Raw genomic sequence first — 15,320 nt, forward strand, 5'->3', positions numbered from 1 at the left:
TCACCAAGATAGGAGTTTATTCCTTAGTGCTAAATAGTGGGTTTACATTAGATTTGAATAAATGTTATTATTCGCCAGAAATGGCAAGAAATGTTATTTCCTTTCATGCATTGTATAAACAAGGTTTTACCTTTTATTTTGATAATAATAATGGTAGTATTGATGCTTTCTTTAATAATGTTCTTTATTTTAAAGCATTACCTTGTGATGGCATGTATGAAATTGTATCTATTATAGATAATCTAGGAAATAATGTATTGTGTATTGACTCTTCCACTAGCTTAGATAAAGCATCTTTATGGCATTGTCTTCTTGGACATGTAAGCAGGAAACGCATAGCCCAACTCCAAAAGGATGGAGTCTTGGAGTCATTTGACCTAAAGTCAAATGATAGTTGTGAATCTTGTTTGCCTGGTAAAATGACAAAGTCACCTTTTACCGGCACTTGTGCTAGGGGTGAAGGTTTGTTGGACCTCATACACACGGATGTGTGTGGACCCTTCAGAACCGCCACAAGAGATGCTAATCGGTTCTGTGTGAGTTTTACTAATGATTTTAGTAGATGTGGATATGGCTACCTAATCAAGCATAAGTCAGAAACCTTTGAGAAATTCAAAAAGTTTAAGCAAGAAGTGGAGAATCAGTTGGGTAGGAACATTAAGATGCTTCGATCCGATCGTGGTGGTGAGTATCTTAGTACTGAGTTCCTTGACTATCTTAAGGAATGTGGGATTATCTCACAATTGACACCTCCTAGGACACCACAGTTGAATGGTGTAGTTGAGAGGCGCAATCGGACCTTGTTGGACATGGTTCGTTCCATGATGAGTCGAGCTTCGCTAAATTTTAGGGGTATGCCTTAGAGACTGTCGCCCATATCCTAAATCTAGTTCTTACAAAGAAGGTTGCCAAAACACCTCACGAGGTGTGGACTGGAAAAGTTCCCAATCTAGTCCACATCAAGATTTGGGGTTGTGAGGCTTTCATGAGATGCGATACTCACGATAAGCTCGAACCCCGAAGCGAAAGGTGTATTTTCATCAGCTACCCACAGAAATCCTTTGGTTACATCTTCTACAGAGCCAATGATAATGTGGTCTTTCTAGCAAGAAGAGGATTCTTGAGAGAGAGAGAGAGAGAGAGAGAGAGAATTCATGAGCCAAGGAGACAGTGGGAGGAAAATTGACCTTGAGGAAATTCAAGAGTCAAGTGGTGAAGGTACCTCAAACCCTAGCCCTCAACCTGAGGAGGAAACTCCTATTGATCCGACTGAAGAATCTATACCTCTGAGGCGTTCCACCAGAGTTAGGAATGCACCTGAGCATTATTATGGTTTTCATTTACTGTAGAAGGTGAGACACTTATCAGTGACAACACAATGGTAAATCTGGATGAGCCTAACAGCTACACGGAAGCCATGGCAGGCCCTGAGGCTGCTAAATGGAAAGAGGCTATGGATAGCGAGATACAGTCCATGTATGACAATCAAGTTTGGAACTTGGTTGACAATGTACCTGATCGTAAGATAGTTGGGTGCAAATGGATCTTCAAGAAGAAGACAGACATGGATGGTAATGTACACACTTATAAAGCACGACCGGTAGCAAAGGGTTATTCTCAAACTCCGGGAGTTGATTATGATGAGACCTTTTCACCAGTGGCCAAGATTAAGTCTATTAGGGTTCTGTTAGCCATTGCTGCATTTCATGATTATAAAATATGGCAAATGGATGTCAAAACCGCTTTCCTTAATGGAATGTTGGCTGAAGATGTTTACATGGTCCAGCTAGAGGGTTTTGTCAATACAGAGTACCCCCAATAGAGTGTGTAAGCTCGAGAAATCCATTTATGGATTGAAATAGGCACCTCGTTGATGGAATCTTTGCTTTGATGAGAAAGTCAAAGAATTTGGCTTTTCAAGGAGTGAAGATGAATCTTGTGTCTATATCAAGGCTAGTGGGAGTATACTCAGCTTTTTGTTACTGTATGTGGATGACATACTACTCATAGGAAATGACATCCCAATCCTGCAGGAAGTAAAGTCCTGGCTTGGGAAGTGTTTCGCTATGATGGACCTTGGAGAAGCTGCCTATATCCTAGGGATAAGGATTTTGAGAAACAGGAGTAAAAGACTAATTGGACTTAGTCAAAGCACCTATATGGACAAAGTATTGAAAAGGTTCAACATGCAGAACTCCAAGAAAGAAAAGTTACCCATCCAGAGTAATGCCAGATTGAGTAAGACACAAAGCCCTAGTATTGAGGCTGAGATAGTAGAAATGAGTCGAATACCTTATGCTTCAGCTGTAGGTTCGATCATGTATGCTACGACGTGTACTCGACCTGATGTAACCTTTGCTTTGAGCATGGTTAACCGGTATCAGGGGAACCCTGGCAAGGCACATTGGACTGCACTAAAGAATATCCTCAAGTACCTACGGAGGACTAAGGACTGGGTCCTTACCCTCGGTGGCAGTGAGGACTTGAGAGTTGTAGGGCACAGTGATGCTAGCTTTCAGACTAACATGGATAATTTCCGCTCTCAGTCGGGCTGGGTCTTTACCCTAAACGGAGGGGCAATTACTTGGAAAAGTTCCAAGAAGGAGACAGAAGCTGATTCCACTTGTGAATCAGAGTATATAGCAGCAAGCGAGGTAGCAAAGGAGGCTATATGGCTCAAGAACTTCATCGGAGACCTTGGAGCTGTACCAGCTATAAAGGAGCCAATGGATATTTTATGTGACAACAATAGTGCTGTTTCCTTAGCCAAGGAACCAAGAGATCATGGGAGATCCAGACACATTGACAGAAAATATCACTTCATCAGACATCGAATAGAAGAAGGAATCCTCGTGGCAAAGAGGGTATCATCAGATGAGATCCCAACAGATCCCCTCACGAAGGGACTGACTCGGGCTAAGCATCTCCAGCATGCTCGGAGCATAGGGCTGAAGGATGATATTAGTTTTAGTAGTTAGATGATCTTGAAATTTGTAAAATGTAATTGACATTTGATGATAAATAAAAGTTGTTATTTATGAGTAAAGTGTTGCTATCTCTTGTGACTCGTTTACTATTATTTCTTTTTGCATATTTTGACTTCCTTAATAATTATGTTATGGTTTATATCAGATTATTCAAACTCTCCACAGTCGGTCATATGTTGGAAGTAGATATGAATCAAGACTGTCATGGGTTGGCTTGTAGAGATCTAAGATGTTAGACAAAGCGAGGCGACAACACTCATGAGTGCTCATAAGTTCTGAGTATTGGATTCAATCCACGCTCACTTGTATTATTTCATGGAATTTATCTCGAGTGATCGTGAGACGGTAATATCATATAAGTCTTCAAACCTAGAGATATGATTTGTTGCCTATGAGTTGGTTATGCATTGATTGCACGAAAACGCATTGGTAACTTGATGATATAAACCATGCTTTTGTGTGTAATTCAACAAGTAGTAGAGCAAACATATGAGTCGAAGTTTATCTGTTCCTTCTAGGATTAGAAGAGATATCTAGATCCCTCGAAGATTTTGTTTTGACCTATGAACCGGGCCCGGTCAGAACTAAATTGATGTGTTTAGTAAAGTTCTATGTCAAACAAATCGGAAATCGGGAAACAAATGTTGGACAATAAGCAAGACCATGTTCCATGTATTTATCCGACTGATATCTAAAACAGAGGATTATATGACCACTTATCTAAAATGGCGCGTTCTAGTTCAACAGAGTTTAAAGAGCTACGATTGCTGATCGGTTCCTGAAGTCATACTTACAACTATAGTTATTAGACATATCCAAGTGGGAGACTGTTGGATATAGTGTCTAAGTCCATAACTATATTTGGTATGTACTTGACCCGACCTCGCATGGTCCATTTGGGTTGCACTTCACCCGAACAATTTATGGATAATCTTTTGAGAATAGTATAAGTTATGATTTATTAATATATTATAAGTTCTAATATATTAATATAAAATCATATTATTTAATTAGTACTGATCTATAGTAAATCCAGGATTAATTTAGAGATCAAGAGTATGACTAAATAAATATGGGCTCTTGTATTTATATAGTGTGGGCTAATGCTTATTTGGAATGGGCTAGGTTTGCATGGAAAGTTCATGGATACTCCATTGAGCCTTAACCCATGGATCTCATGGAAATGAAAAGACATGGGTATTAAGGTTTACATGGATGTAACCCTAATCCACCACACTATATAAAGGAGGCTTTGGTTCTTGAAATCACACTAGTTGTGGTGAGTAAAGTGAGAGGGCCGATTTCAAGAAAGGTGATTACTATTCTCTCAAAGTTCCAAGTTTGTGGTGATTTGTGATTTCCATTTTAGGCATCCACACTATTGGTGCTAGGCTCTAAAACTCCAAGCAATCAACTACAATTACAAGGTTGCGTAGGGTTGCGCACGGTATGTCGCCTACGTTATGGATACCCGGGAGGCGGGTAAGGCGACTGTGAGTGATGTACCAGTGGTGCGAGAGTACACAAACATATTTCTAGAGGAGCTGCCTGGGATACCTCTGGAGAGGCAGGTGGAGTTCAGGATCGACTTAGTCCCTGGTGCAGCTCCGATAGCCAAGGCACCGTATCGGATGGCTCCTCCCCAGATGTAGGAGTTCTCTACACAGCTATAGGAGCTGTTAGATAAGGGATTCATTAGGTCGAGCATCTCGCCTTAGGGAGCCCCGATCCTATTTTTGAAGACGAAGGCCGAGTCACATCGGATGTGTATAGATTACCGGGAGCATAACAAGGTAACGGTGAAGAACCGCTACCTACACCCGAGGATTGATGATCTCTTCGACCAGCTACAAGGAACATCTTGGTTTTCCAAGATAGATTTGCATTCAGGCTATCACCAGATGCGATTCAGAGATGAGGATGTACAGAAGACTGCTTTCCGGACTCGCTATGGCCACTACGAGTTTGTGCTGATTCCCTTTGGGCTCACCAATGCTCCTACCGCGTTCATGGACCTCATGAACCACATATGCAGACTGATGTTGGATCAGTCTGTGATCGTCTTTATTAATGACATCTTGGTTTACTCCAAGACACAGGAGCAACATGAGGAGCACTTGCGATAGATGTTGGATACCCTGAGGAGGGAGAGCTTGTACGCCAAGTTCTCCAAGTGTGAGTTCTGGTTGCATGAGGTGCAGTTTCTTAGGCACCATGTCAACCAGAACGGTATTTTGGTAGACCCGGACAAAGTGGAGGCCGTGATTATATGGGGGGTTCTGAAGTCTCCATCTGAGATTTAGAGTTTCCTCGGGTTAGCAGGCTATTACCAGAGATTCATACAGCACTTCTCCAAGATAGCGGTACCCTTGACACGGCTGACGAAGAAGGCTATTGTATTTCGTTGGGGGCCTGAGCAGGAGGCAACGTTCAAGACATCGAGGCAGAGGTTGTGCGAGGAGCCGATCTTAGCCCTGCCATAGGGCGTGGAGGATTTTGTAGTGTACTGTGATGCGCCCATCTCGGGTTTGGGCGTGGTATTGATGCAGATGGGGCACGTCATCGCTTACGCCTCGAGGCAGCTGAAGCCTCATGAGGCGAACAACCCGATGCACGATCTGGAGTTGGGGGCAATTGTATAATGGTTTCACATAAACTTGACCTTATATATATATGGTCAAAATGAATGGCTAAAATTACGTGTCCCCAATTCACAAAATATAATGGTTTCACATAAACTTGACCTTATATATATATATATATATATATATATATATATATATATATATATATATATATATATATATATATATATATATATATACACACACACACACACACACACACACACACATATTGTCCGGTTCCTGTGAGGACTCGTGAGGACACATTAAAAAATCTAAAAAAGATACAAATTATAAAATCGAGTATAGATATATGTCCACGAGAAAAAAAAAATTGAAAATTATTTTTTGCATCATTAAAATTGATTCATGATTCAATTTTAATTTTTTACTTTACATCATTATGATCAATGAATCAATTTTAATGACCCAATTTTTTTTTTCAATGCTTTTTTTCTTCCGGACATAGATCTATTCTCGATTTTATGCTTCGTATTTTTTTTTTTAGATTTTTTTTCAATTTTTTAAAAGTGTCTTCAACGTTCCTATTTTACTGATAGTTACAGAACAAAGCCTAAAGGTGTGTTTATTTTTCTATTTCACCAAAAGTCTTACACATCTTACGCATCTGTACTAACTACTAAGTGTCTCTACACAAAAAACTCTCCCTAAGCATATCCATCATATATTAAATTAAATTAGAATTATTGATAAATACTTTTAAATTTTTTTAACTTGTAAATTAAAGTAGTCCAACACCATGAACGCTTACGTATAAAATTTCCATTTATCCATTTCCAAAAAATCTATTACATAGAATAAGAAATAAAGAAACTTTTGATGTATTCTCATCATTGATGTGATAGGAAACCTCGTTAAAATTCAGCTGATCCAAATCCTCTACTATCAACGAGTTGTCGGTTTTCTCCATAAACACACGTTCATGAAACGTCGATGGAATAAGCTTTAGCTCACTTTTCTTGTCTAAAAACTAACCGAATCTTAATCCATTTACTACACAAAACTCTAGCTGCCCAAAGTTCGAACCCCTAACAAGAAAATCACAAACATTTGTGTACGATTAATTTATCATTAGGTATATGAAAGTTGTGAACTATAGATAATAATGCTCTTAGTTCGCTCTCTAGATGATCTACTACGTTTCAGAATTTACTAGAACTTGCTTTTGCATTAATCTGACTACTAAATCTGTTGTTCTCATGCTGCATTAAAAAAATGTTTAATCCACTATAAATCTACTTGCAAAATTAGGTTTTTTGCAAGTAGAACCGGGATTTTTGCATGTGATACGTATGAAAATTCGAGATATACCTTCGAAAAACCTACAAAAAATCTGACAAAAAATCCAGTTTTCACATCTGAAAGTCGGTGTTTCATAGGTAAATTTGTGATTTTAATAGATGCCACAACTAAAATCTATGAACTTCTTGTGAAACCTAGTAGGTTTCTATGAAGTTATATAACGAAAAATAAGCAAAATGTTAAAACGTATAAATTGTTATATGAAGGAAAAGAAAAATACTCACTATAAGGGTAAATGGCTATCGTTTGCATCTTCTCTCGTCCCAAAAAAATACCAATGAGGTGCTAAATCCTAATGTAAAAGTAAGGAAGCAATTATTTATTTATTTATTTATTATTTTGTTTAGTTTAAATAATGTGGATTGGGGACCACTGATCGGCCCATTTTGCAGCCCGTTTTTCACATTTTCTTAGCCCATTTGAGGAATTTTACACTCAGATGCATATTTTCACACCCCATTGCTTGAATTTATGGGTTTCTTTTCAGAATTTCCTAACTGATAACTAAAGCTTGAAAAAACTTTAATGGATTTTTCTCTAATAATAATAACAAATACCACAAAACAAATCAATATCTACCTACTTGTAATTTTATTGTCTTGATTGTTGATTCCGCCAATATTACTATTATAAATGTATAATGGAACTGAGCTCGGCCCCACTCTTTCGTTACACGAAACTGCAATGTCATGGACTGTTATTTATTTACTCGAAATTGACATATCAATGTCATTGCTTTTAGTTTTATATTGTTTGGATTCAACTATACAAGAATATATAGATATAAAATATATATATATCAAAAACATCATAAACTAACCAAATTTTTCTAGAAGGTATAATATAACTGTTAAGAAACTAAATATTGAATAATCGGTATGATTGTATGAAGAGTTAAAAAAAAATATGCATCCATTGATTGTGTAAACATAAAAAAAATTAAATGGACCTTATATGAATGTGTTGTTGGTTGGGTAGGTGGGTGTTTGGTTGGGTTAGTAACTCAATTTAAAATCTATTGATCATTTTTTAATATTTGAATAAATTAAAGAATATATATATATATATATATATATATATATATATATATATATATATATATATATATATATATATATATATATATATATATATATATATATATATATATATATATATATATCAAGGTTGTAAAAATCGTTTGACGTTAGCTAGTCGGTGGACTGGAGTCAAGGGATTAATCGGCTAGGCGGAGATTAATCGGGGACCATTAATTGTTAATTTTTTAGATTTTAAAAAATTAAATATGACTAATATCATATAAAAGTTCATAAATACCACTAATATCATAGCAAAATTGGTTAATATGATAAATACAACACTAATCATACCTCAAATAGTTTATATTGATATTAATTTCTTCAAAGTGTTAAAATCTCATCGGGTTCTACTGTTTCAGTCATTTTGTATGCAATGATTAATCGTTAGGCGCTCTCTAATCGGTCAAGTAGCGCCTAGGGATTAATAGGAGATTAATCGGGACCTAATCGTGATTTTTACAACATATATATATATATATATATATATATATATATATATATATATATATATATATATATATATATATATATATATATATATATATATTTCATGAACTAATATTTATAAGAAAAGATTATGATCAAGAAATAAATAATTGGGTTTGATACTTGGATTATACATCAAACTAGATTTTATATAATAATATAGTTTTTAAATATCGGTCAAACATATTTGGTGTTGGATTGACTAAAAAATTATTTGTTTTTATTTTGGACAACAAAAGTTTTATCTACTAGTAAGGTGTTTGATTAAAAAGAATCTTTACAAAGAAAGTATAACACTATTTAGCTTAGTACTTCTATCTTAAAAAAAACCTAGAAAAATATAAATTGAGAAACAACCTTGTCTAACAATGTAGTATCTTTTAGCTTTACTGCCTCAAAAATAATTGAGTTCGGAAAGTTCCAAATCACAAAATAAGCCGCGAGAACCATTGCATCCAGGAACTTGTTTAGTAAACGACAAAAAAGGGAGGTCAAAATCCCACCCTCAACTGATTTAATGATTTTAATCCCAAAATGGACAATGCCACATGACAACATAATAAAATATGGTCAATGATCTCTAAGTTTGCATCACAAAAGAGCATAATAATGTCTCCATATTATTCATGCATTTGGCAAAGTTTACTCTAATGGGCTTTGTTGTGTTTCACCGTATTCTCCAATCCAAAACAATGAACATGATAGATACCAAATTGTTCCATTTAGTTATTCGAGTCAAATGACTAAATTCTAGGAAATCAAGTTTTCAAAGGAAAACTTGATTTTCAACCAAATATCATCAAGTGACTATCACTCGTATTTTCAAGCAAAAAGGATTAACATCAAGACATTTTCCCTGAATTTAATTGAAGTTTCCTTGATTCAAATAAGGTTATGTTTGATGTATTAGCTAAAAAGTAGTTGTTAGCTGAAAATATAGCTGATAGCTGAAAAACTAGTTGATAAAAAATAATATTTTGTAAAACTAACTGAAATATATAAAATTACATAAAATGACATTTAAGAGAATGTGTTTTTATAATTAATTAAAAGGTATTTTTGAAAAACTTTTAAAAAGCTCTTAAAAACTAGTCTAAATAGCTTTTTAAAAACATAGCTTAAAAACTATTTTTTAGTTTAAAAACTCAAAAGAATAAGCTAGCTTATCAGCTAGTTGTGGCATGCCTAACAAAGCCTAAATAAATTCAAAAGAAATCAATTTTTCAAAAAAAACATTTCCAACTACATATCATCCAAAGTTGATTTCTTGATTTTAAGATGTGAATCCAAAGTGTGTTTGCATGACTATGAACAAGGTTGCGCCAAAATGATCATCAACTTAATAAATAGTCTTAATAACTTAATCCCATAAAACATGAGATTCTCAAGAAAGCATCTTTTCTATTTAAGCAGAAGAAACCTATTAAAAGCGTTCAAGCTTCCAACTCCAAGACCATGTTCCTTTTTGCTATCCATAATCTTATTCCAATTCACATATGACAACCTTTATTCTCCTAATTCACGACTAACAAAAAACAATTTCTTTGAGATAACCCAAAATAATAATGAGCGTTTACTAGGACTTGAAAATTGACTTCAAAGTAAATTGTAATATTGTCCAAAACATATTTGATTAGAATAAGTAAACCGTCTAGTAACAAATTTTTAGCTTTCAAATTTGACAATTTAAGTGTGTGAAATTATCAATGACTACTTCCAACATTCGGTTCGAGAAGTATTGGTATCCACGGTAAGAAGAAGGTATGTAAAAGACATATTTAAAGGAGAACAACCAATAATCATTATAACATCTTCAACTTCATTAAAAGTAAACTCAACCGCATTAACTTACTTTTTTTTTAAAGTTAACTTTGAGACCAGAAAACACCAAATAATAATAATGCATGATATGTGCATATTTAGTCATACAATATCTTAATACTTTTTGTTGTTTATGTCTCTATTTATGAACAAAAGGTGCTTAATTAGATTAAAATTTCATTTTTAGCCTTAAAGACATGCTTGAATAAAAAAAGGAAGCGGATTGGGTAATTGGAAGCTTGGAATTTGGAGATTGAAGAAAGAATGCAAGAATGAAGAAAAAATCGTTGAGTTTGTTTCAACTAGACGAGTTCCCAAGAAGTTTCCCGACGAATTCGTGACTTGTCAGACACGTGTGTAAAAAGAAAAACTCGTCGAGTTGGGTGATAAAACTCGACGAGTTGGAGTTGATTTTTGGAATCTATATATAGATCGTTTCTCATTCGAACCCTAACTTTTGCTGGAGGCTTTTGGAGAGTTTTGGAGACCAAATACATTACCAAGAGGCTTTGGGAACCATAATTCAACTAGAAGGCAATTTTGAAGAGATCAAAGGCAAACAACATTACTTTTCTATTAATCTTTTTCATGAATCACGTTGGAACCATTAGATTTTGATTTTAGCGATTTATTTGATGTAGTTATGAGCTAAAAACTTCATACTTCTGTTTAGACTAGATGATCTTATGAATATGGTTTGATTGAGGGGCATGGATTATATAGATTTGGTTATTTATCTTGTTAAGTTTGTTAAAATATCATTGCATGTTAACGATAATTATTTTCTATTAATAACTAAGTAATTGAGTTGCATGAACATTTTCTTTATTGCTTGAATCTAATATATTTGTGAAAACAAGATTGTATGCCTAGTATTAGTGAACATGAACCTAAGGTTAACTAGAAAATAAGTAAGCTAATGTGTGAGCATATTTGATGACCAACCTCATATGAGTTAATAAACCAACCAATTTGATTAACTAATGTTACAAGTCTTACTTGATTCGAGCTGAACACTAGGAAACCTGTTAGTTTAATCAACTGACCATTTTTTTAGTTAACTTGTTTGCTAAAGGATTAATAATAGTGAACATGAACCTAATCACACTCGAAATCGGTAACCAATGACATATTAATCCATTGCACTCGCCACGAAATCAACCATAGAAATAAGTGAATCGAATCTAAACGGAAGTCTCTTTAATTTGATTGAATCTAGTTGTCATTTGTTCCTCTTTTGGTTGTTAATTGCCTCTTTGCTAAAGTGTTTAGGAAGTTACTTAAATTTCTAGTCTTGTAAAACTAGAGAACCCCCCCCCCCCCCCCCCCATTTTAATTAATTGCTTTATTTATATAATATTAGTATTAATTTTAATTGTTTACCGTTTCCTGTGTTCGATACCCTACTTGCTTAAACTATACTGCTATCGATGGGGACACTGCCTACGTGTGTTTGTTTTTATTTTAGTTTGTTAGGATTAAAACTGGTATACTTTACACACATCAAGTTTTTGGCGTCGTTGCCGGGGAGCGGTTTTAATAGTTATTTTTATCTGCTAGTTTATCGATCCTTTGTGTGAGATTTATCTTGCATAAAGTTACAAGTTTTCAGTTTTACTTTTCATTTTTATTTTTATGATTTTTGTGTTGAACTCGTCGAGTGCATTACAGAACTTGACGAGTTAGTCGCATTTTCAGTTTCATTTTTTTTCTTTTTGTTTGTTTTACGCTTGTTTTTCTGTTTTGTTTCAGGAAGTTTACGACCAAGAGTTCCAGCTTTATAGTAGTGCCACCCGTGGAAGATTCGGAATCAATTATTCGCAAAAAGAAGGACAAAGCAATAGGAGAATCAAGCGGTTTTGACAAGAAGATAGAAGATTTCAAGCCGAACACACCTAAATTTGAAGAAGAGAGTGAGACGGAACCAGAAGAAGAGATGGACAACATTGTAGACATACCCATAGGCGAATAAAAAAGGAGGATGTGTAACGATACTGGACCAGGACTCATGCAACCCGTGATTCCAACAACAACAAACTTTGAACTAAAAGGTCACATACTCGCCCAACTGAAGGACATCCCGTTCTATGGAAAAGATCACGAAGACGTATACAAGCATATCGACGAGGTCAACGACATAGCCGACTACTTCAACATTCCGAATGTGCCTCGCGAGACTGTTCTACTTAGGATGCTACCAGTCACATTCAAGGGAGCCGCGAAAGATTGGCTAAAATCACTACCTCCAAGATCCATCACAACATGGGTTAAGATGCGTGAAGAGTTCTTTGATGAATTATTCCCTCCCTCAAAAGTTTCCAATATGAAGAAGGTAATTTCAAATTTTGAGCAAATAGGAGGAGAGTCGCTTTATGAAGCGTGGGACGGGTACACGAGTTTGCTAAGAAACTGCTCTCAAAATGACCTAAACATTCAACAAGAAGTTGCAATTTTCTATGATGGAGTGAATGTGACAACCAGGCAGCTCCTTGACTCACAAGGACCACTCATGAAGAAGGCACCCACGGTTATAAAAGAATTGATTGAAGAATTCTCTAAACACTCAAGAGAATATCATAACCCGAGACACGAATCAAATCGAGGGGCAGTGAAGTCAGTTTCTGATGACATGGCGGAAATGATGGCTAAGTTAGACAGCATGGATCGTAGGATGACAAAGATGGACCAATCCATCCACGCCATCTGAGTGGGTTGTGACAATTTTAGCGGGCCTCACCTTACCAAAGACTATGACTTGGACGAGAATGGAAATCGAAAATCTCAAGTGTGTTACTCGAGTGGTGATAGGTATGATGATGATTGGAGGAAACCTAAAAAGGAATGGCTAGCATATGAAGAATACAAGAAGGCAAAGGAGGAAAAGTATAGGAAAAAGGCGAGAGGTTTCTATCAAAAGGAGGAGCCGGTGCAAGAGAAGAAAATGGAGTTTGAAGACATGCTCACATTATTTTCATCCGCATCTGAGAAAAGACACAACGAAGCTGATGCGGTGATACGAGAGCAACAAGCAATGATGAAGGAGCAGCAAACGTTAATGAGAAATCAACAAGCCTTGATACTCAACATCGAGAAGCAACTAGGGCAACTTACAAGGAAAATCAATGAGCGGTCATCGAGCGGACTTCCAAGCAACACCGAGCAAAACCCGAGAGTGGCGCATGTAAATGCAATAAATACAAGGTTTGAGAAGATTTTCACTCCTATGATGCCAATCTAGAATGAATACCCACATGTGGTGCGGGAAAAAGGAAATGAAATTCCAGAATCGTAAACTGATAACTCAACATGGCGAGTTTTGGAAAAGAACTCGACGAGTTTTCCGCATGAAGAAAAACATAAAACTCCAATAAAACTGTACCAGCCTCCATTGCCATTCCCAGACCGGACCATACAAGATAGACAAATTAAAGAGTATAAGAAGTTTTTAGAGCACATCAAGGCCCTTCAAATCAACATGTCATTCATCGAGGCCATAGCACAAATGCCCAAGTACAAAAGTTTCCTAAAAGAACTCCTCACCAACAAAAGGAAGATGAATGAAGTATCGGAAGTCATTCTAAATGAAAATTGTTCAGCTGCTATGATGAACAAACTACCAATGAAGATGGGTGACCCGGGGAGTTTGACTTTGCCATGTCAATTCGGGAATTTGGATACATGTTACACATTGGCTGATTTAGGGGCTAGTGTAAACATTATGCCATATTCATTCTTCAAGAAGTTAAACCTTCCAGAACCGAAGCCTATCCATATGGCAATTCATCTAGCTAACAAGACGGTAACATATCCAAGAGGGATCTGCGAGGATCTTCTAGTCAAGCTGGATAAGTTAGTATTTCCTGTTGATTTCATAGTATTAGATATGGAGGAGGATCATAAAGTTTCAATTATTCTTGGGAGACCATTTCTTAACACCACTTGTGCTATAGTAGATGTGCAAGAATCCAAACTCACTCTTCGAGTGGGAGATGATTCGGTCACTTTTGGAGTCAATCAAGTGGAAAAGCATTCAAAATCTAGTGATGATGCGATCTCCCTGGTGGATACTATTGATGAATTCTGAAAAAAAAAAAAACTAGCGCTTTGGTAATAAAACAATTCAAGGGAATTCACAATGTATTTAGAAGAGAACTTTGATGCTCAAAGAGACTTACAAGAATTAGAGAAACTAATTAAGGGAGGTGAAGGTGATGAAGATACAGGAAAGAGAGTTTGGAGAAACAAGAGAATACCATGGATTGGAATGACAAGAAGAATAATAACTCTTCTATTGGGTTGCACATGATTAATCAGAAAGTGGAAGAAATTAAGCCAACAAAGGTAAAGAGAACCAAGCCTCGTGCCTTAGTTTCTACCACCTTTGAAGTTTTCACTTTTAAACCACCCAATTCCTAAGTATATGAAGAAGGTGAGACAGAATCCGTGATCTCAAGTGATGATGAGGGGATGAGTTAAAAGGCAATTGAGATTGACAAAATGGAAGTGCAAAAGGTGGGACAACTGAAAGAAGAAGAGAAGACCAGGCTTATTAAGAGGGGTAAAGGAACAAAGCGTAAGTATGAAGAAAATGTCACTAAAAAGAATAAGGAGGACTTAAAAAGGCATACATAAGGTATGTACAAGCTTATAAAAGAAGATGGAAAGTGAAAAAGGTGAAGAAGGAATTTCTGTCGAAGGAAGCCACTGCAACGTAGAGTGGGAAGTAGTCCAGTTCAAGACTCCTCAAAAAGAAGCGCTTGTAGGAGGCAACCCGTTGTTTGAGTTTGCTTTCTTTGTCCTTTTCTTTTATTTTCATTTTTAGTCTTTTATTTCATTTATTTTTAGTATTTTGTTAGGATTTTTACTCTTAGTCTTCTCATAATTTCTAAAATGTTGCTTGAGGACAAACAAGGTTTCAGTGTGGGGTGTGGTAGAATTTTTGTGAGAAAAACTTAATTTTTTTATCACAGCCTTAAATTCGGAGAGTTCCATAAGTGTAC

The 15,320-nt window shown here is 36.0% G+C and overlaps 1 protein-coding gene across 1 annotated transcript; it reads left to right on the top strand.

Annotated features, from left to right (window-relative positions):
* The first annotated feature begins 13,795 nt into the window (after positions 1 to 13,795).
* On the top strand, positions 13,796 to 14,404 carry LOC111906389 (uncharacterized). The gene has a single exon (XM_023902150.1). It carries the CDS (start codon positions 13,796 to 13,798, stop codon positions 14,402 to 14,404), a length of 609 nt encoding a protein of 202 aa, XP_023757918.1.
* The last annotated feature ends 916 nt before the right edge of the window (positions 14,405 to 15,320 follow it).

Source organism: Lactuca sativa, chromosome 4 (genome assembly GCF_002870075.4).
Source record: "Lactuca sativa cultivar Salinas chromosome 4, Lsat_Salinas_v11, whole genome shotgun sequence".
NCBI classification, from domain to species: Eukaryota; Viridiplantae; Streptophyta; class Magnoliopsida; order Asterales; family Asteraceae; genus Lactuca; species Lactuca sativa.